The following is a 23,196-nucleotide window of genomic DNA, read 5'->3' on the forward strand; positions in this document are numbered from 1 at the left end:
GGTTTTTCCAAATGAACAGAATGCATAAAGGTAGGTGTGTAGAATGCTGCCCTGTTAGGTACTGGTAGTTATTTAACCTGTCTGAGTTATTTAACTCCAGATTTGAGATAACCGTTTCTACTTTCAGTGAAGTTATAACTTTGAAACATCTGATATATGGCACATGAATATATATGAAACAATGTATTGTGTTTATGTAACCTGTGTATTTCTAATTAGTAAAGGTTTGATTATATAATATAAATTGCTTTGAATGTATTTAAAATAATTAACTGTACTTAAATCAAATTTCCACTTCTAATTCTTTAAAAGTTACATAATAAATCATGAGTTTGAGGGAAATACCCATTTTCAAATAGGCCTATTCAGCTAAATTCTTTAGAAAAAAAAATGTGAACAGGTTTTTAAAAGAGATCATTTTCATGTAACAGAACTCTTAGACTTGAAGTGTGTTCCTTAGTTACTCTATTTCAAAGAGAGAGCTTTCTTGTGACTTGTATTACTTCCCACGTGGTAACATTTATTTCCAGGTGTCAGTTGGTAAAAGAACACAAAGAAAGCAATTATGAAGGTAAAAGGGGTTTTGGATTGAATTTTAGTAGTAGGCTTACTTTACTAGCTTCTGTTTATGGCTTGAATTTATGTCTTGTAGATTATGAATGTAATACTGTTCTTTGATGGAGTGATACAGATGAGATCACTTTATGATCATTTTTTATTGACAGTATGGTAACTAAATGCTTTCTGATGGAATAGAAATGTCTTTTTTTGTGCTATTTCTCTGTGTAACAAAGAATGCTATTATAAGGCTAAAATTTTACATATGTATATATGTGTATCACATTTTAATTTTGTATGTGTGTGTAGGGGTCGTTGAAGTACTCACATTACTGCCTGAATTGAGAAGGCCAGAGGACAACTTGAGGGAGTCAGTTCTTTCAAGTCTTTGTAATTACATGCTATTTTACTTATGTACACACATACATATATGTACATACATATGGACACACTCATTGGTTAATTTGTCTATATTTTCTGGGTTTTAATACTGTTGTAAAGATGTTGGTTTTTAAATTTAATTTCTGATTGCTCATTGCTAGTATGGAAATCTGTTTGGTTTACATATTGATCCTGTATCCTGAAACCTTGATAAAGTTACTTGTTTGAATATTTTGCAGATTACTTAAAATTTCCTACATTACATATTTCAATTGTCTATAAAGAAAAATAGCTTTTCTTTTTCTACTCTGGATATCTTAAAATTTTTTGTTTTTTAATACTAAGTATTTTATGTATGTGTGTGGGCTTGCATATGCCATGGTGCTCATATTGAGGTCAGAGGACATCTTTGTGGAGTTCATTCTCATCCTTTTAATGTAGGTGCTAGAGTCACCAGGATTACTCCATTGAGCTCAGTCACTAGTACTGCTCCATTGGGCTCTCTTGTTGGCCCCTGAATTCATTTCAATAATTAAATGGTATTTTTCTTGGCTTTGTTATACTGGCAAGAAGTTTTCCTATGATACTGAATAGAAAGAATTAAAGTAATAGATATTTTTATTCTTTTGGTCCTGACCCTTAGGTTGTGTTGCATATAATTTAAAATTTATATTAGGCTAGGTCTAGTGGCTTCAGGAGTAGAATCCAAGCTACTATAGAGTGTAATGCAGTAAAGTCACAAAGTCAAGGCCTAAGTAGGCTAATGAGTGCAAATTCAAGGCCATCTTGGAAAAGTCATGAGCAATGGTCTCAATTAAAAAACAAAAAAGGAGAAAAGAATAATGGAGAGAGCTGGAAGTTAAGTTCAGACATAGAGTGCTTGTCTGGTATCCCTGAGGTTGTGGGTGGTACAATCCTAAGTACAACATAAAATAAAATACACGAAACAACTGTGAAGAAAGGATGTTGCAGGTTTTTCATAGTTTTGTTTTGTTTTGTTTTGTTTTTTTTTTTTTTAGGATAAAGAAATTTCTGTAACTTACTTTGTAACACTCAATCACTAAGACACTCCCCTCCCCAGCCCTTGCTGAGAATTTTTATGATGAATGCACCCTAGATTTACTCAAGTACTTTTTATATTCCTGAGATGATTGTGTAATTTATATCTTTCAAGCTTTAATTAGTAGTGTTTGTGTGCCTGCTATATGTATGTGAGTATGCAAGTATACAGCACATATGGAGGCCAGAGCTAGATATAAGGGCTTTCCTTTATTGCCTCAAAACAAAGTCTCTCATGGAATCAGGCACTTGCATTTTTCACTAGCAAGCTCTTGGGAACTGCTTTATTTCTGTCTCCAAAGGTTGGGGTTACATGCATTGGCAGCCATTTCTGGCTTCTTCTGTACTTGTTGAGAATTCAAACTCAGGGCCTCTTGCTTACAGAGCAACCACTTCTACTCACTGAGCTAGCTCCATAGTCCCCATACACCTTTGAAAGTTAAATAAATCTTATATTCTAGAGGCATATATTTCCCATAGTTTTTCTTACTTGCAGTGACTTTTTGCATCCTGTTTTGACAACGGGATGATATGATGAGTTGAGAACTCTGTATCTAAGAGTTTTTGTTGACTTGATACTTCTTGGCCTTTAGTAGAATTTATCAGGTATGCTTTATTTTTAGGTAAGGTTTTAAGTTGTATTAAATATTTTAATTAGTTTAAAAGAGTATTTGCATATATATAGTGTATGTATGTACACGTTTGTGTACATATGGACACAGATTAGATGAGAGACTTTCTGGGGAGATTAAAAACTCACACAGCTCTGCTTATCCCAGAAAGCAAACCTACAGACCAAAGTTAATGCAATGGAGTCCTATTGGGTGAACCAATGAGTTTTTATTGGTGCAACTAACAGACATATGGGTGTGGAATTACTTTCAGAAGCAGGATGACTCAAAAGCAGCTGCATCACCAAAAAGCTCACCCCAACACAGGTGACGACTCATGAAAGCTGTATCCCTGGACCTTTCTGCATCGCCTCCAGGGTGCTCAACACATCTGAAAAACCTTGGTGGCTTAGCTGGTCATTGTCTCCTGAAGCAGTTGTTTACTGCTTCTATAACTCTAGAGGGGCTCTGTGACTCTTGTCAATGTCAGCTTTCCCAGACATGTGAATTTGCTTAACTCCGAAGTCTCAGGAAATCCCCTCCTCTCATGGAAGGTTTCAGATTTGCAGGTCAAAGTGCAGACAACCTCAGGTGTTGATCCTTGACTTCATCATGCTTGAGATGTGGTTTCTAGGGGTTCACTGTTGCATGTCAACTTAGTAGGCCTGGGAACTTTGAGGGTTCCTCTGTTCATTCCATCTCACCGTTGGCAAGCTGGCTTACAAATGAATGTTACAACATACAGCTGTATGTGGGTTCTGGGGATCTGAACTCTGGTCTTTATACTTGTATGGCAAGTACTGGGCCATCTCCCCAGCTCATGGTTTAAATTTTAAATTAACTTTCTTTTATTGGCATAGAACTATTTACATTGTCTTGAGGCAGTTTGGTAATTATTAAATCTTACAAAGCATTTGTCTGTTGCATCTCAGTTGAGGTAGCATGATGTTGGTTCTGTTTTTGAGATAGGTTTCTCTGTGTGTAGCCATGGCTGTCGCTATATAGACTAGGCTGGCCTTGAACTCACAGAGATCACCTGCTTCTGCCTTTTGAGTGCTGGGATTAAAGGCATGCACTACAACTGCCCAGCTAAATTTATAATTTTTTAAATATCTTTTCAGGGTTTGTAAGATCTAATGTCCCTTCTGTTGCTTTTATTAGTAGTAATTTGTGCATTTTTTAGTCTGGTAAGAGGATTAATGAATTTATTGAAGTTTTCAAATTATTAATTTTTTTGTTAGTTTTTCTGTTGAATTTTTGTTTCTAGTCATTAACTTCCATTATATATCATCCCCCAACCCTACTTATTTTGGGCACTATTTATATGAAAACATAAGTTTGCTTACGATCCTCAGCATCAGCTTTGATACCCTGCTGGGTAGAGTCTTTCAGAGGCCCTCTGTGGTAGGCTCCTGTCCTGTTTCCTGTGTTCTTTCTCTTCCAATTTCCGTCCTGTTTGCCTTTCTGAGTGAGGATTGTTCATATTACCTAGGGTCCTCCTTCTTGCGTAGCTTCCTTAGGTGTACAGATTTTATTATATTTGCCCTCTCTTATAGGTCTAGTATCCACTTATAAGTGAGTATATACCGTGTTTGTCTTTCTGCTTCTAGGATACTTCACTCAGGATGTTATTTTCTAGATCCCACCATTTGCCTGCAAATTTCATGATTTCTTTGTTTTTAATTGCTGAATAGTATTACATAGTGTAAATGTACCACAATTTCTGTATCCATTCCTCAGTTGAAGGGCATCTGGATTGTTTCCAGGTTCTTGCAGGGAATCTTATGAAAGAAGGGGGAGATAGTAAGACCTGGAGAGGACGGGAGCTCCACAAGGAGAACAACAGAACCAAAAAATCTGGGTACAGGGGTCTTTTCTGAGACTGATACTCTAACAAAGGACCATGCCCGGAGATAACCTAGAACCCCTGCACTGATGTAGCCCATGGCAGCTCAGTATGGAAGTGGGTTCCATAGTAAGGGGAATAGGGACTGTCTCTGACACGAACTCAGTGGCTGGCTCTTTGAACACCTCATGCCGAGTGGGAGCAGCCTTACCAGGCCACAGAGGAAGACAATGCAGCCAGTCCTGATGAGGTCTGATAGGCTAGGGTCAGATGGAAGGTGAGGAGGATCTCCCCTATCAGTGGACTTGGAGAGGGGCATGGGAGGAGATGAGGGAGTGAGAGTGGGATTGGGAGGGGATGAAGGAAGGTGCTACAGGTGCGATACAAAGTAAATAGACTGTAATGAATATAAAAATGAAAAAAAAAAAAAGACAGGTAAGTGGTCAGAATATAGAGTCCAGAATTTTAACATAGATGGTCAGCTGGATTTTGAGAATAATGCAAAAACAGTTTGAGGCAGGGAGAGTCTTGTCATGAAGTAGTATAGCCAGATATCATTATTAACAACAACAAGAACAGTTGTGTTTTTTTTACTCCATACCTAAAGCAAAAACATTTACTTTAAAGTGTACAGTAGATTTGAATATAATAACACAAACTATAAAATCTGTATTAGAAAAATAGAAAATCTGTGGTCTCAGGGGTAGTCAGGTTTTTGATTTGGAAATAAGCCTTTATGAATAGTAAAAAAAAATATTGGTAATAAATTAGACTTCATGAAAATACAACACAGAGTTCACAAATGAGTAGTAGTAATACTTGACGTACAAGAGCATTAGTCTTCAATAAGATACTGTTAATCCACAGCGCATTTACATGTTTCAGTTGCCGGTGGAGATTTGAAATTGTACAACCTCTCCAGAATGTACTTTAGAAGAGTGTTATGAAGCTGACTGTACACTGCTGTATGATGTTGTGTTGGACTTCCAAGTACTTCTTCCAGATGAATGGCAATGGGATGTTGCACAAAGGCTCAGAATGTTCATGTGACTTTGTCTGCCACAGTAGCCCCAAACTGGAGCTTACTTGGTGAATTTGGTGGATTTATTGTGCTTGTCTTCATGAAAAGCGATGAGCTCTTGATACATGGAGCTGTATAGGTGAATCATCAAAACAACTGGGCAAAAGAATCCAGATATCAATCTATACTGTATACATTATGTATGAAAAATGAAATCTAATCTATAATGACAAATCAGTTAAGTAGGATCCTTAGGCTAGAAGTTGGAGGTGGAAAGGAACATTAGTAGCAGAGCTATTTGGAGTCTCCGAGAAACTTCTGGATTGTTATGATAGTTATGCAGGTATGGTGTCAAGGGTATATTTTATTGCAGTGAACAAAGCTTTTCCCTCCAGTGATTATCAACCCTGCCTGTACTTCACTGTCACCTACCAAGCTTTTAAAATGCACATACTTTTGCTCCACCATATAAAAGGAGTCAGTAGTTTCCAGCAGGAGGCTGGTTTCTCTAAGCTTTTAAGTTTCCAAAATGCTTCCAGTTCCCATCTGGATTTTGAGGACAGTTTTTTTTTTTTTTTTTTTTAAGACAAGGAAATGGCAGGTCTTAATTTTTTTATTTAATTTTATTTTTTCTTTTTATTAACTCTGTATTCCAGCCGTGTCCCGCTCCCTCATTCCCTCCCAAGCCCACCCTCCCTCCCTCATCTCCACCGTGCCCCTTTCCAAGTCCACTGATAGGGAGGGACCTCCTCCCCATTCATCCGATCCTGTTTTATCAGGTATCTTCAGGACTGGCTGCAAAGCCCTCCTCTGTGGCCTAACAGGACTGCTCCTCCCTTGGGAGGTGGGGAGGTCAAAGAGCCAGTCATTGAGTTCCTGTTAGAAATAGTCCTTGTTCCCCTCACTATGGGAAACCAATTGGTTACTGAGCTACCACAGGCTACATCTGAGCAGAGGTTCTAGGTTATATCCATACATGGTCCTTGGTTGAATGTCAAGTCTCAGAAAAGACTCTGTGCCCAGATATATTTGGTCCTTGTGGAGCTCCTATCCTTTCCCCATCATACTAACTCCTCTTCTTTCATATGATTCCCTGTACTCTGCCGAAGGTTTGGTCATGAGTCTTTGCATCTGCTTTGAAAACACTGCTAGTTAAGAGTCTTTCAGATGCGCTCAGTAGACTCTTGTCATTCATTCATTCAATGCACATCCCATCTGTCTTTCTAAATGAGGATTGATCATCTTACCCCATGTTCGCTGTCTTGATTATCTTTTTTAGGTGTATAGATTTCATAATGTTTTTCATATCTTTTTTTTTTTTTAAGATTTACTTATTATTTATACAATATTCTGCCTGCACACCAGATCTTACTATAGATGGTTGTGAGCCACCATGTGGTTGCCGGGGATTGAGCTCAGGCCCTTTGGAAGAACAGTGACTGTTCTTAACCTCTGGGCCATCTCCAGCCCTGACAGTTAGCTTTTTAAACATGCAGTCAGTGTACAGATAATGAGTAACAGTATAAGCATTATTTGTAAACTGAAGCAAGTGCTATCGGGACACAGGGTTTCCCGACCTTTCGTCTTATTGCAGATAAGTACTCTGGAAAGATTGCTTTTCTGAAAGCACTGAGTATTATTGAGAATATAGAAAGTAAGGTGGCTCATTCAGGAAACATAGCTTACATGCCGAACTTAAAGTATTTTTTTATTTGCCAGCATATTTTTTTAAAATTTTTAAACCAAGAATTCTCAATTTAATATCAATGACAGAATATGGAGATATTTATGTGTCTCCCAGAGTCTTAGTTTGTTACTGTCATTTATTTATATGCTACATATTTTGTGTTTATCTGTGCTGAAGAAATTCATAGTTAAAGAATGCTAAGCACTTTCAACTTTAGGGTCTCTTCGAACCTTTAGCATGTTCTCTTCTGACATGTTCTATTATAGGATACAGAGAGATTCAGCTTGACCATTAAACCTCTTTTCCATTGGCCTCTATTTTCATAATAGGTTTCTAAGCAAATAAATTTTCTAAGTAAATGAACTTTCTATAGCACTGAAGTATCATATGGCATATTTTAAAGATGACAATCTGTAAAAAGTTTATGATTTTGCTGTTTATATTTTACTATATAAGCTTAGAAATAGTTATTCTCATTTGTACATTTTACTGGTAGGTGAAAGTGAAATGTCATATTCCTCTTCTGTTTCAGAACAGAGTAGAAGAGATGATTTAGAAGCTTTAGGCCATATGTTCATGTACTTTCTAAGAGGCAGTCTTCCTTGGCAAGGCTTAAAGGTAATTGTTTTTGTTGTTGTTGTTGTTTGTTTGTTTCTTTATCGGAGTTCATAAAATCTTAATGTGTATTAAGGCCTTCTGCTACAACTAGTTTTTAAAACACCACATTCTTGTATTCTTTTTTTCCTACTTCAGGCTGACACATTAAAGGAGAGGTATCAGAAAATTGGAGACACGAAACGAGCCACACCAATAGAAGTGTTGTGTGAAAACTTCCCAGGTAATGGACAATGATAAATTTCATAAATTGAAACATATACTCATCTACAGAAGAAGTGTTAATGTGTGCTTTGAAAAACAGGAGCATTACAATGTTATTTAAAAGTTGTCAACATTACTGCATAGATTACAGGAACAGTTTATATGTTTGTTCCACAACATGACGTTGCATGAAGAAAATCTGGCAATTAAAGACCAGCTTAAGTCTTGTTTCATTTAATGATTCATTTTAGTAGGTTGAAATACATGCTAAAGAATATAAGTGAAATCATTTAGTTCACTTATTTAGTTAGTTATTTGAGTCTCAATGTCAGGTTTAAGAGAAGTTGTTAAAAATATTAATTTCATTTTCAGAGTGCTATAAAATCTTACTGACTTTATTAACTCTAGGGAAATTTTATATTAAAGAGCTGTATGCATTTAAAAAACAATTCTCCTTAAAGCATTTATACCAATTCATAAACACAAATTTACTTAAGTAAGGTTCTTTAATCTTGTATTAAGAAATGGTAATGATTTGTTAATTAAAAATGCATATTTGAGATAGAAGCTTGTTAAGGTACCCAGTCCTGTCTGGCCTTGTTTGGTACCCAGGTTGGCCTGGGACTTGCCGTCTTCCTGCTTAGCCTCCTGAGTGGCCTGTATTGCTAAGCTTAACTGTTGGTAGTAACTAAACCTATATTTTGGTTTTTTCATAGCAACATATAAGTGCAAAGACTGACTTTACAACTGAAGTCTTATATCACTTTGTATCCTCTGTCTCTTCTGTGTATTGGTATTGTAACAATAGAATCAGTGCTCTGAAATAGCATATATTTCCTTATTCTTATAAGTTCTATAAATGGAAGATTAAACAGTATTGTTAACAGTCCTAGAAGTTTAGGTGTTAGCAGATTGAGTGGCTGCATTATAAACAATTCTCTAGGAAAAATGGAGGTGCCAAGATAATTAGCCCTGTAATTAGACAGCGCATAGAATAGCAAGAAAGTACTTCTATGAGGAAAGTCACAGGGCATTGTATTGCACTGTGAATGAACGGGGGCAGAGGGGCAGTGAAATCTCCGTGTCTGAGATTTCAGTGTTGATAACTTACCGCTCCTTTCCACATACCCTTCATGCCCTGATGATAGAACACTCTTTTTAACTAGCTATGTCTGTGTCTGTGTCAAATTTTTGAGATGCTTTCAATTATTTTGCTAGCTCAGTTAATTAAAATAGTGCTCATGATGAAGAGTAGAACTTTTGTCCCATGTTGGTGAGTCAGTACAGTTGCTGCTGATGCTGAAGAAAACAGCATACTAGTGCAAATGCTGTCATGTGAACTATTTCCAGCAGTGCTTTGAGTACATTTTAAAATAAGAATGCAGTATGCCTTGTGATTAAACAATCATGTGTCATGAGCCACTAATTCAAACTCTAGTGTAGTCAAGGTGTATTAGAATATTATAAAACAAGTTTTACCTTTGGTAGTAAATATCACAAACATAATGGTTAAACTTAACAACTTCCTTTCTTCTTGTTCCCATTCTTTCTTTTTCCCCTTTTTTGTTTTGCCATAATTGAAAATTTTTATTTGAAATAGAATTTTGTTAATTTTTTATTGTATTATAGAGATATGTAGTCAGAATAACTTTTATTTCCTTTCTAGAAGAAATGGCAACATATCTTCGTTATGTACGAAGGCTAGATTTTTTTGAAAAGCCAGACTATGATTACCTAAGAAAGCTTTTTACTGACTTGTTTGATCGCAAAGGATATATGTTTGATTATGAATATGACTGGATTGGTAAACAGTTGGTACGTATTTTATGCTGTTATAGTAGAATATTATTTTATTTTTAATAGTACGGAATACTTTTGTTGAAGATTGATAGCAATTTGTAAGAAGTTCCTTTTCTTCAGGGGCACTAGGAATTTTATACAAGTTTTATTACTGGATTTTTTGCTTTTTATAAAAGAGTGTTGAGTTATTCTGGATTTTCTGACCTAATTTACTTCTTAGTATCAAATATGATATTTTTATATAGTAATCTTATAGCATTATAACTTATAATGCCATAATGTATAATATATAATATATTATAATATAATGTATAATGTATAATCTTACAGCATTATAGTATTTATTTCTCTGTTGTAACATGTCTGCTTTGATCAAAATTAGGAATTTTAAAAGCTTTTCTGAGTCTAGATATTAAATACATAATTTTGTTATTTAAGAAATATTTTTAAGGGCTGGCGAGATGGCTCAGAGGTTAAGGGCACAGGCTACTCTTCCATTCCAGAGGTCCTGAGTTCAATTCCCAGCAACCACACGGTGGCTCATAACCATCTATAGCGAGATCTGGTGCCCTCTTCTGGTGTGCAGGTGTATAAGCAGACAGATATTGTATACATAATAAATGAATAAATCTTAAAAAAAGAAAAGAAATATTTTTAAATTTTATAAAACATTTTATTTATGTATTAACTTTTGATATAGGATTCATAAATACATTTTCATTTTTAATATGAAAAAGTAACTTAAAATTAATAACACATTGAGACACTTTAAACCAGTGGTTCTCATCCACTTTGGGAGTCGAATAAACCTTTCACAGGCTTCACATACCAGATACCTAGCATATCAGATATTTACATTAGGATTCCTAATAGTAGCAAAATTATAGCTAGGAAGTAGCAATGAAAATAATTTTGTGGTTGGGGTCATCACAATGTGAGGAACTGTATTAAAGGGTCACAACATTAGGAAGGTTGAGAACTGCTGCTTTATACATATTAAAGTGTAGTGAAAATATATTTAAATGTCTTTAAGATCCTTTAAAATGTAGGTCTGTTTTCTTTGCTTTACTCATGTAGATATTATCAATATGCTTGAGAATAATATGCTTCTTGAATTAATTAACTATTCTTTTAAGTGACTAAAGAAACTTTTGGAAGCAGGGCATTCCAGCACTAATTGTGTTTCTCTTTTAGCCTACTCCAGTGGGTGCAGTTCAGCAAGATCCTGCTCTGTCGTCGAACAGAGAAGCACACCAACACAGGGATAAGATGCAGCAGTCTAAAAACCAGGTTTGATACCTTTATGGATATGATCTCTTTCAGTTACTTTTCTTACTGAGGTGTGCATTTTTCTTCAGTGGATAACACATTATACACACATATGAAAAGATTAAAGGTACTCATGTTTTCAGGAAACCTTCAGTTTTCATCATTAGTTTCAGAATAATTATCAGTTCCTAATTCATGGTATGAATTAATCAAAACTGAGCAATATTTACTATTGTTAGAGTGGAAGTGTTAGAATTATAATGACTTTTGCTCTTTCTATAGTTAATTCAATAAGTTAATTATTGAATTTCTGCTTTTTAAAGTGATTTTTTTTTATATGTGTGTTTAGAAATACAGAAACAAAGAAGACAGTGTTTAAGAAGTGATTCAAAGTGTTCAGTTAAGTGTTACTCCCTGGAAGCAGACACATTAATGTAGTTTCATCCAGGATAAATTAATTTCTCAAGGCCTATTTTCTCAGTTATAAAGTAGTGATAATACATGCTTACTTCTATAATATAATATACCCTTAGTAATTCTGAATTCATAGATGGTATTGCCTTCATGATTTGTACAATAAATGCACAAATAACTACATTTTGAAGCAAACTGTACCGCTTGGAATATATTAATAAAGTGGCATATATTTGCGTACTTAATACAGAAAAAACTAGGGTGTTTTGTGTGTGTGTGGTGAGCCTACAGAATAAGTAGACTTATTTTAAGCAAAGAATGGAATAAAGGCACTTTAAGAGCAGTGAGCAGGAGATAGAGAAAACAAAGGAGGGGCGAGCAGAGGGCTGAGGAAAGAAAAGAAAGGAAAAATAAAAGCAGAAGCTGAGAATATTTGTTTGAGGAATACTCAGTGTAGTTTGCTTAGAACACAGTGTAAGTTGGAGATAAGGCATGTAAGACTGAGCATGAAGGGTTTCTGGGAAAGGAAACAGACAGCTTTTGAAAATCTCAGCCGAGTTTTCATGTCTCTTTTTGTAAGAGGATTTTAATTTTTTATCTTATTTTGGGGGGAGGGGTTTTACTTACCCACTTATTTATTTATTTACTTACTTATTTATGTATGTATGTATGTATGTATGTATGTATGTATGTATGTATTTGCTTAAGGATGTATTACCTTCTTGAGTCAGAGACTGTCTAGAAATTGTTGCTTTTAGACCTGCTTAGATTCTGTCTTTCTGCCTTTTATTTTGTCTTCTTTTATCCCATTAAAGTTTAAGTGATAGTTATTAACAAGATGAAGACTAAAGGACAGAACACAATTCATTAAGATATAGCTAAACAAAATGCTACACATATTTAAAAGTATGTATGATATAGCTAATTTAGAAAGATTTGTTTTTAAAGTTTGACATAAATATTGGCAAAAAGTCTCATGAATTAATTCAGCTGTAAAATATAATTCATTGATAACTTGAATGATCTGACAAGATAACTGTAGGTATAGGGCTTAGAAGTTGAGATTTAGTGTTTGTGTTTTCTAAACTAGAGTTTATTTCTTGGATGTTCCTGGAAGAATGTCAGTGATTGGCACTCTCTAAACTTGTGTGCTCAAGCTGTTAAACATTGTAGGAAGGAAGGGGAGCCTTTAGTGTTGTATCATCACTTGAATAGTTTTAGTCTTCTCGCTTTTTACTTATTCTGACATAACCTTTTGAATGTAATCTTTCTAAGGGTGGGGTCTGTATTTGTAGTTCTTTTTGCATTAATGCAGGGAAGATTTTGTATGTGTGTGTAAGGTATCAGTGAATCCTTTGAGAGGGCTGTGTATGGGATTTGAGACCTGACTACTTAGTCTCCTCATTAAAGAAAAGTTGTGTACCTAGAAAAAGTTCTTAAATATCCATGTATCAGTGAGCAGTTCTTTTTCATGACAGACCCTGTGGTTCACAGTCCAAAAGAGAAAATAGATGAATTTCTTCTTAAAAGGTCTGGACCCTGTAGTGACTGCAAATAGAGAACAAAGTCAGTATTGAAGTTCAGGGGAGCTCCACTTACATGGAAAACGTTAGGTACATCTTAGTGTTTATACAGATGGAGGACACATAGTTTTTATAACTTTCTTACAGAGGTCTACCATCAGTTGCCAGTTGCTGCAACTATGTGTCTCAACTTAGCATCTTTTTCATTTTTAGATTTGATTTCCTGTACTTTATTTCAGTGTCAGTTAGAAATCCGCTCACACTGGCTGTGCTGTCAGAGAGTGATGAAAAGACTGAACTCTCACAGTGGTTCTGGCAACCCTCATAACATGAACTATAATTTTACTATACATCTTAATTTAGGAAGCTTACTCCCAGAGTGGTTTTTATTTTTTTTTCATGTCCTTCTACTTGTGTTTAACATCTGTTCCACAAAGGTTACTCTGGCCTCCTGTGTACTTAGGCTCCCTTCAGCCCAGCATACTTGGTACTTAGTGGCAAGATTTTGCGGAATTTGGTTGAAAAAGAAAAAGAGACACCAGAGACTTGAGAATATTTGTAGTTAGTGTCAAGAGCTTGGTAGCAGTGTTGAAGTTGACTCTGGTTGGAATCTCCACTGTTCTCTTTCCTAGGTTTGTGAGCTTAGGAAAGTGCTGAATGTCAGTGTCTTTATCTGTGAAAGGAGGATGGTATTCAGAACCAGACTTTAAGAACTCTCCCTCCCTTCTGTCATTGCTTTCTACATATTCCTAAAATAGAGAAACTGACTGCAATTAGAAGCCATTCTAAATTCTACTAGTTGAATGCTAGTAACCTGTACTTATTACCATACAGATTTACCAAGGGTTTTTAAACATCCACAGTTTTCAGACTGCTTCATAAAAAAGGCTCTTTAGTTAGAACCAAACTGTTAAAAAAAAAGGAGCAAAGAAATTCAGAATTGTGGGATTGTCACTTTTAAAAATGTTTGTGTTATATTCTCATAATATTGTCCATAGTGCTTGTTGCCACTTTTCAAAGAGCTTTTCTGTTTTCTCCTATTATACTTGCAGTAGAAACACTATGACAGAGAGAACACTTCCTAAGATCTCAACATTTTAAGTATTATTTTTTTCACATTGCTTAAAATAGCTCCTCATTGAAGACCCACTAAAGGCCTTCTATAAGAAAACGCAATGATGGCTTTTGGGGGTACCCACATCAATTTTACTTCCCTGGTTCTTGGTTTTAATTTCATTAATTAACAGTGAGAAAGATTCCATCAAAGAAAAAAGAACACCAGAGACTTTAGAATATTTGTAGTTAGTGTCTATGAATCTATGATGGAATGTACGCCTTCCTAAATCCTTCTACTTCTAAAATGTTATGGTTCTAACTTTGATTGCTGATCATTACTTAGTTTAACAATCAAAATTTATCTTTCATCTTCAGAGATAAATAACTGTATGTATTCATAACTTCAGAATAGTAAGGGTATCTTAATTTTCTTTTTATACATTTGTTTTGTAAGTTGTAAGGATGAGATGTTTAACATATTGGGTTTTTCTTCTTCCATGCATGCCACATGCATTAAATAAATGGCAGTCGGCAGACCACAGGGCAGCTTGGGACTCCCAGCAGGCAAATCCCCATCATTTGAGAGCTCACCTTGCAGCAGACAGACATGGTGGCTCGGTACAGGTATTTTCTGATTTTTGCATGAGTGATTATTCCCCAGACTTATACAACTAACCTTTTTTTGAGCTCATGGCATGATACTCTATCCTTATGAAAGCTTGTTGCCGAATTCTATCCATAATTCTATTCCTTTGTCACTTAACCAACCAACAAAGTTAACATGATGCAGATAGACTACCAGGAATACTACAATTTTGCCTTGGTTTATTTTTACAAGTACTTGTGACAGTGTTTTAGTCATACTTGTCGCAAGTTAGGAAAAGTGAACTATAGCATGAGTGGAACTTGATTTCCAGATAGTAAGCTAAACACCTTTATTAATACTTTGAATAATAGCACATTTACACAGCTTTTGTTCCCTTTTACTGACTTTTCTTCTTTCAGTTTTCACTCAGATACTTAAACTTTTTCATCTGTACTACTTGGAAACATGACCCTGTTTGTACTTACAGAAAATAGCTGCTGTGCTATAATTTATAAATACTCAGTAATCTGTGGATTCTACACATTTAAAGCAGGTCCTTACTTAGGGTTTGCTTCCTTTTTCTATCACTTCCTTTCTGGAAGTGCAAAGCAGTAGCTCTGGCCTAACTAAACTACTTAGGCGTGATTATAGAGACAGAAGCTGCAGCCTTGCAGGTGTGTCTTTAAGGCAGTCATCTAAATGCCAGCTTAGTAACTAACAAACCTGTTTCTGTTTGAAATCCGTATGTTTTGATTTTGTTCCTCAGTTTATTTCCACCTGAATAATTTCCTGTGACAGTTCATTTAATTTTGTATTCTTTCTTAATATATTATTAATCAGTATTGAATTCTTTTTATTTAAATTCTAAAAATCATTTCAAAATTAAATCTAAACTACTCATTTTTATATGTAATAGAAATATTTAAATAGTTATATAAATTCTTGAGTGATAGACTCAGAGGCAAGGATGCCTGTATTCATATCACTGGAAAAACTAGTGAGAAAGTATATTTAATTTGCTTAAGAGTGCTCATATTTATTTTTACTCGTTTCTTAGTTTTCTTGTTTTTGTTGTGCTACATGTTTTGTTAATGCTCAGGGAAATCTTCAGCAGCTGAGGCTCCAATAGAAATCTGTTCTACCATTTATAGCATCATTTTGAGTCTGTTTTCCTGTCCTAGTATTTGTCTCATGTGTTTTTTCAGGATGAACTAATTTGATGTTGTTTCATCACTTCGGTAGTTCACACACTATTTATTTTTCTCATAGAGTACTGTACATTTTTTTCTCTAAAACTTTTCTATTTGTTGAGACTCCATCCAGCTTCATTCTGATATCCAGTATGTGATCAGTTTAACCAGTAGTATTCTAGTAATGGAATGAATACATAGGTAAAATAAGAAATTATGCTCATTCTGTTGATTTCATAAATGTGTTTTCAGTTTTAAACTGACTTAATATAGTGAACATTTTAAAAAGTTTAATGAGTAGTTTACTGATACCTTGTGTGGCAATGCCAGAATCTTATCCCACTACAAAATAAAGACTGACTTTGTGTAATTTGTTTGAAAATTATCTTATGCACATTCACAATTACTTGACTGTTATGATTATGTACACTTAGACTAATGAAAGTGTAAATTAAAACTAATAACAATGAAAGGAAGGTACTTAGAAGCTAACTACTGTGATTATTATAATTGAGTACTATAGTTGATCCTAAATAAAGGTAGAAAGGGAAATAATGTGTTACATTATTTTCATGGGATTATAAAGGGAAGTGGTACAGAGTTTTAAGAAACTAACTTTCTGGGGATCAAATTGTGTGTATGTCTGTGTGTGTTCTAACAAGAAGCTGCACTCTCAGCCTTAGCAGTTACCTTCTGTAGGCTTTTCTAGTCAATGGTGTACTCTCATACTTCCCCACCCCCATTACTGTTGTTGTTTCTGGGGAATAGTGAAGCACTGTTAAACATTCTAGGCTATTTAAAGTTGGTGTGATGGAATTTCTTGAAGTTTTTGACTTAAAGGCACATAAGGTAGCTCTTATTTCAGGAAGACACATAGGTAGCTTATTTCAGGTATGCTATATGTGTATTATATGTTTGTTTTCAGGTGAGTGCACATGAGCATATATGTGGAAGCTGGAGGCCTAACATATCTTCTTCACTTGCTTCCCACTCCTAGGGATCTGCTTAGTGATTGGCTAGGCTGCCTGGCCAAGGAGCTCTAGGGATCTGCTTGTCTGTGCTTCATTGATGCTGGACTCAAAGATGGTCACTGTTTTTACATGGGTACTGGGGGGTCAAACATGGATCTTTGTGCTTGCATGGTAGCCACTTTACCGACTGAGCCATAGCCCTGCCCTTCAGTGAGCTTTTCGAAGCTGAGTCATAGTCGAAATGTGAGCTATCTGCCTCTCTTGAATAATAATAATTCAATAGACCAGATGTAGATGTTATCAAATTAATAATATTAGAGTTAAGAATACAATAGAAGTGGTTCAGATTTTTATCCTGTTTTATTTATCAGTGAAAGAAGGATATTAATAATATTTTTACCTCTTGGTTTTGCTTTGAAAATTTTATAAAAAGCATTTTGTATAAAGACTGAGGATTTCAAAGTACTAGCTAAAAAGAATCAATTTCTTTTGTAAATCAGTGATCAACTGTATTTTATTCACTTCCTGAAAGTGAAGTATAAAGACATAGCCAAGAGAAAACATTGTCAAATTCAGTTTTTTCTTTTTCTTTAGCGAAATAATAGAAATATGTAGCTATACATCGATAAACTCTGCCAGAAAAATGGAGAACAAATTAGTATATCTGAAGGTGTTATTTTGAGTCTGTTCTTGTCTGTATTTGATTTGGAGAACCCCTGATGAATTTGGTGTGTCCTTCTCTGTTAGCCCATAGAATCGTTTAATGAATATGGATGGGCAAGAGATCTACCTATTCATATTTTTTGGCCATTTATTATTCAGAAATATCTCTGTTAGTGATTCTTGGGTTTTAGGCCTTATTTTGGGCTCTTGGAGTGAAAAGAGTGGAGATGGAGAGACAGACAACTGTGATAGTGAAAGTAGCCCAGTGCTAGGAGAATATGTAGGAAAATGTACCTAAATGCAGCTGGATTAATGATTCAGATTTTCATGTCACAAGTTCTGTGATTTCAAAAGTAGCAGCTATCAGTTAAAGAAGGTAATAGGGGAAAGAGGAGTGTCCCAGGCAGAGAAGATGGCATGCGGAAAGCTCTTAAGGAGAGGTATACACTGAAGGATTGAAATCAGTCTGTCTGGGTGTGTGAAAAATGAAACCAAGAGGTATGGGGGTTGTAAATTGTATTAAGTTTGAATTTTATTTTGAAGATACTGGTTAAACATTAAGAGGATTATGTAAAGTTGTCATGGTGGTGCATGCTTGTAACCATGGCACCCAGGAGGCAGAGCCAGAATCTCCCAGGAAAGCTGACCAGGTACACTAACTGGACTCAGTGAGTTCTGCATTCAGCAAGAGAAACCTTTTCAACAAAGAAATTGGAAAATAAGAAAAGATACCTGATGTCAACTTCTGTCCTTCATACATATGTGAAAACATACACAATTATGCCCCATGCATCCCCCCCACCCCACACACGCACCCATTGCTTATGTCTATCTCCTTTACCCTGTTTGTTCATCTGTTGATGTGCATTTGTAATGGTTCCATAATAGAGTTGATGTCTTCAGGTAGAGGGATACTTTAGGTGGGGAATCTGTTGACGCTGGAAAGTCTTGTTTGTTTAAGTCTCCAGGCTGGTGCTGTGCCTGGACTGGTCAAGTGTGAGGTATATAATGAAACTGTGTTCTTAGTAAGTAGCTTCTATTCTTTATGTAGCTGAAGACTGTTAACCGTCCTTAGCTTTGAAGTTTGTGGACCACAAAGATCCTTTCCTGGTCACATCTGTTTTGTACACCCTAGGTTTTCTAAATTTTCTAGCCAGAGATGTCTTCTTAGTGTACTGGGGATTTGGAGAAACAAACACAGCATTCAGACCTATACAACCAGACTAGTATTCCACCGTTTGTCTGTTTGTTTTTGAAATATGGTCTCTCTATGTAGCCCTAGCTGTCCTGGACCTGATATTTTGACTAGACTGTTCTCTAACCTAAAGAAAATCAGCCTGTCACTGCCCCTGTGTGCTGGGATAAAAAAACCACACCTGGCAGTTTCTACACCTTCAAAAACCTGCCCAGCATTGAATTCTGGATGTTGAAGATGTCAAGCAGTCTACTAGCTCTTCAGAGTTATCAGTCCTTTTGGCAGAGAACATTGTAAAACACAGATATGTGGCTTGAGAGACTGGCTTATCAGCTGATGAATGGCTTGAATTTCTTGGAATCCACAATAATTTTTTTTTTTTACTGTTTACCTAAATGTATTTTTTTCATTTTTTGATTTTTAAAAATTCTTTATTAATTACACTTTATTCTCTTTGTATCCCCCCGTGTTTAACCTCCCTCCTCCCATCCCAATCCCTCCTTTCCTCCCCACTCTGCATGCATGCTCCTTCCCCAGTCCACTGATAGGGGAGGTCTTCTTTTCCTTCCTTCTGATCCTAGTGTATTAGATCTCATCAGGAGTGGCTGCATTGTCTTCTGTGGCCTGGTAAGGCTCCCCCCTCTCAGGGGGAGGTGATTAAAGAGAAGGCCAATCAAATTATGTCAGAGGCAGTCTCTCTTCCTATTACTATGGAACCCACTTGGACACTAAACTGCCATGGGCTACATCTGTGCAGGGGTCCTAGGTTATCTCCATGCATGGTCCTTGGTTGGGGTATCAGTCTCAGAAAAGACCCCTGTGCTCTTGGTTCTGTTGCTCTTCTTGTGGAGTTCCTGTCCTCTCTCCACAATAATTCTTAAGTGAAAGGCCAAGCTCTTAGTGACTGAGGGTGGGACTACTGGCCACCATACCCTTTGCTGCCCAAGCTGAGGCTGCTGACTCTTTGTCTCTTTATGACTGCTTGCTGTAATTATCACTCACTTAAAGTTCTGTTGTGTTGTTCCAGGCTCCTGGACCTATGACTGCTCCTTGTTATCAGGCTCCTAGGGTAATTTAGTCTTAAACCCAAGGTTCCCTCTGAAGCTGATATCTGGCCACAACACTCTGAGGCATGGGAAGTGGCATAAAGGACACTGGTGACTTGTTACGCCAGTGGAGTAACTAGCTAATTAAAACTCTGAACTGCTTTAGAGGTTTGTGTAAACTGTGTGTTGGTTCTTTGGGCAGCATTGCTGGTTTCTTTTCAACAAGGTCTCCTTACTTAACTTCTGTGTCCCTCCTCTCCTGGATTTGTGCAGGGGCTATGTCCCTCCTCCCTGGAGAGCTGTGCAGGAGCCATGTCCTTCTTCCCCTGGGCTATGTGGCAGCTTCTTTTTTTTGCATCTATATTTGCCATTGGTCCTATCACTTTGTGATTTCAATGTTCTTCCATTGTATTTTTTTTGGAATTGAGTTTAAGTTTTGTTTTCTTGACCCTTCTTCTTCATGGTGTCACAAAGAAGCAGTTTCAGTTTGTCATTTTACCCTGGGAGCTTAAAGATTACTTTGATAAAGACTTGATTAAAGGGAGAGATGTGTGAGTCAGAGACACATTATGAAAAGTGTATACCCAAATCTGGGTATGTTAGCTCATGCCTGCAGTTGCAACAATTAGGAGGCAAAAGGAGAATTGCTTCAACTTCAAGGCTTATAGTCTGGGTTGCAAGTGTCATTTAAAAAATAGTCTATAGCTGAGTTGCATGAATGAGTAGTAGAGATGAGAAAAATGAAATGATTTAAAATATAAATAGCAAGTAGAGTTTGGCTAGATCAGGGGGCTGGGAAAGGAAAAGCACAGTTGCCATCCCAATTTGATGTGTTTTTACCTGGCCAATCAGATATCTAAAACTAGGTTTCAAAATGTACCCCACTCCTAACAGATAGTACTAACCTCTAATTCCGTTGTAGCTGTGCTTTCATTGTAGTACAACTTCATTGAGCTCACCACCATTAAAAATGGATTCTGTAATAGGCAACTGTAAGCCAAAGGAAAAAAAATATTAAAGATACTAGTGTGCTGACTGACCTTCTGATTGTTTGGAAATCTTTTATGGTTGGGAAGTTTTTTTTTTTTTTTTTGATCCTTAGGAATGATGTTTTGAGAACCTTGGTCAAGTCAGGTATAGAATCACAAATTATGCAAAAGACAAGTGTAGCCAGGTACTGTTAAGGAAAATGAAAAGAATAATATAAATTGCTGTAATAATTAGTTTGATGTCTTCACTTACATAGTGTCAGATTCAAATATAAAAAGTACTGACAGAAAATAGGATATAAGCAGAAGTATCTTGCAGTGCTAGCAGATGTTCATGGTTAAATGGGAGTAATTTTTCACTTCCCAGACAGGTCTCAGTTGTGCTGCTTTAATATGTGACGTTTCTAAAACTAGTCTCAGTCTCTGTGTCAGGGTTTAACAATGCAGAGTTAATAATGAGGAACAAAATTGAGTGACTACTACAATTCCATCTTCTCTCCATAGTTTTCTGGGGTGCTGACATCTGCAAAAGATCATTTGTAGGAGGATGTAGTAATTATTTCTATTATGTAAATAATTCCACCCTCATTAGTTTAGGAAGTTTCCTGGTGAGTCTCTGGTATGAATCAGTATGATTCATTTATTGTGATCTTCTGTTTAATAATAAACTTTTAATAACCTCTCCAAAGATTTGAATACTCAGAGAAAATGTGATACAAATAATGTCTCTATTAGTGGAAGTTAAATTGAAAATCTACTTTATCTTGGTTGGAAGACAATGAAAGCTGGTTGTGGTGAATCGTACCCCTGGTGCACAAGAATGCCATTTTAGTGTGGGCTCATCTTTTACAATGACCACTGTCAGTATTGCCCTACTCATAGCTTTTAGAGCATGTAGTAAGTTACGTGTTTACTAGCTTGGGTTCAGTAAACGCTGAAATACTCTTTACTCTATCTCACCTATCAGTGTATTTTTTAACGAATATTTTAGAAAAAGGTGGTGTATATGTGTTTTAGTTTTCTGAGGTATTTATTGATTAGATGGAAGATTGGTTATTGATATTGTGAGCCTGTGATATACTCTTGGTAATCATACACTTGAGAAATAAAATAGAAGTCAGGAAGGTAGCCAGGTATTGTGGCACACACTTTGATCCCAGCACTCAGGGAGACAAAGGCAGGTGGATCTCTTTGAGTTCGAGGCCAGCTTGGTCTACAAAGTGAGACCAGGACAGCCAAGGCTACACAGAGAAACCCTGTCTCAAAAAAACTAAAAAGAAGGGAAAAAAGAGGGGTGGGGGAAGAGAGAGAGAGAAAGAAAGAAAGGAAGGAAGGAAAGGAAGGGAGGAAGGAAAGAAAGAAAGAAAGAAAGATCCAGAAAGGTAGTAGTATAAGTAATTTTATGAAATTTTCATATTTGGAAAATATGAATTTGTTCTTGAAAAACCATTGCCTATGATCTGGGCATAGTGATGCTAGCACTTGGGAGGCAGTGAGAGCCTGAACTATATGGCAGACTCCTGTCTCAACCCCCTTATCCACAGATCCTTGTTGGCAAAGGTGCTGCTTCTTTGAGGACTGCTCTGTCTTATCTGGATGGGATGGCTTCTTTTGGAAGTTGCTTACGGGCTTGCTTTCTCCTCCTAGCCTGTAAAACATGGTAGTCAAACTAGTCAATTTAATTTCTTAAAATATTAACAATAAACTATAAGACATCTGATTATACTCTGAAATTCCAAATTTGAGATTATCTGTCGTTTTTGTAAACTTTCCTGAAAAGAAGTCAGCCTGAAGAACACTGGTATTTCTCTCTTCTAGTTCAGTTATAGTTCTAGAAATGGCAGTTGACTAGATCTAATCTTTAGAATTTGATGTGTGAAATTAAAAACAAACAAGCATGTATTTCTTAGTTGGTTAGTCTGGGCTTTTCTATAGCACTGTGCCCTCATTTCTCCTTTGTAGAGTACCTCTGCAAAAGGCCAGCTTATAGTGGTGACAGGTACCACACCTTGATCCCTGACTGTATGTATTGGTTCTACTTCAGCCTGACAGTTAATAGACACTGCCATTTTCCATTTCATAGGTGAGGACACTGAGGTTTAGCAAGATCAATGTGTCTTTCTCATGCTCACATTGCTCACAGTGCTGTAGCTGATTTGGGGTATGGGTCCATCTTAATATAAATTGATCAGCTGATGCCAACAGATTATGTAGGAAAATGGGGAATGAGTTAAGCTTACAGGATACAATTTTTCAGACTTTGTTTTCAAGGGAATTCTCAGTTTGAAAGTGAACACTGAAAAGTTGGAGTTATAAGAACTCAATGAATGGAAGAATCTTAGGAATAAAGAAAGGGTAGGATGAGAGTATCTTTTCAAGTTTAGAATTAAGAGGAAAGAATTGGACAATTAAATAAATTTGTAATACCTGTGATAATTTATAGATAAGTCTTAGAATTTAATTGATTCATGGCAATAGCTATATTTATTTATTCTGACAATTAGGTGGAGTG

At 36.1% G+C, this 23,196-nt stretch overlaps 1 protein-coding gene across 8 annotated transcripts in view; it reads left to right on the forward strand.

The window, feature by feature from the left end:
- Csnk1g3 (casein kinase 1 gamma 3) overlaps window positions 1-23,196 on the forward strand; it is an 85,537-nt gene that overhangs the window by 51,234 nt on the left and 11,107 nt on the right. For 2 of the 8 annotated variants that reach the window (XM_055622666.1, XM_055622668.1), the window contains exons 7-11: window positions 7,696-7,781; window positions 7,917-8,001; window positions 9,649-9,797; window positions 10,977-11,072; window positions 14,573-14,668. In XM_055622666.1, the coding sequence (XP_055478641.1) occupies window positions 7,696-7,781; window positions 7,917-8,001; window positions 9,649-9,797; window positions 10,977-11,072; window positions 14,573-14,668 (512 nt within the window). The remainder of the gene's footprint in view (window positions 1-7,695; window positions 7,782-7,916; window positions 8,002-9,648; window positions 9,798-10,976; window positions 11,073-14,572; window positions 14,669-23,196) is intronic. The other 6 variants (XM_055622667.1, XM_055622669.1, XM_055622670.1 and 3 more) reach the window with 3 other exon arrangements.

The sequence above is a fragment of the Psammomys obesus genome, unplaced genomic scaffold (assembly GCF_907164565.1).
Source record: "Psammomys obesus unplaced genomic scaffold, mPsaObe1.curated_primary_1811, whole genome shotgun sequence".
Classification (NCBI taxonomy): Eukaryota; Metazoa; Chordata; class Mammalia; order Rodentia; family Muridae; genus Psammomys; species Psammomys obesus.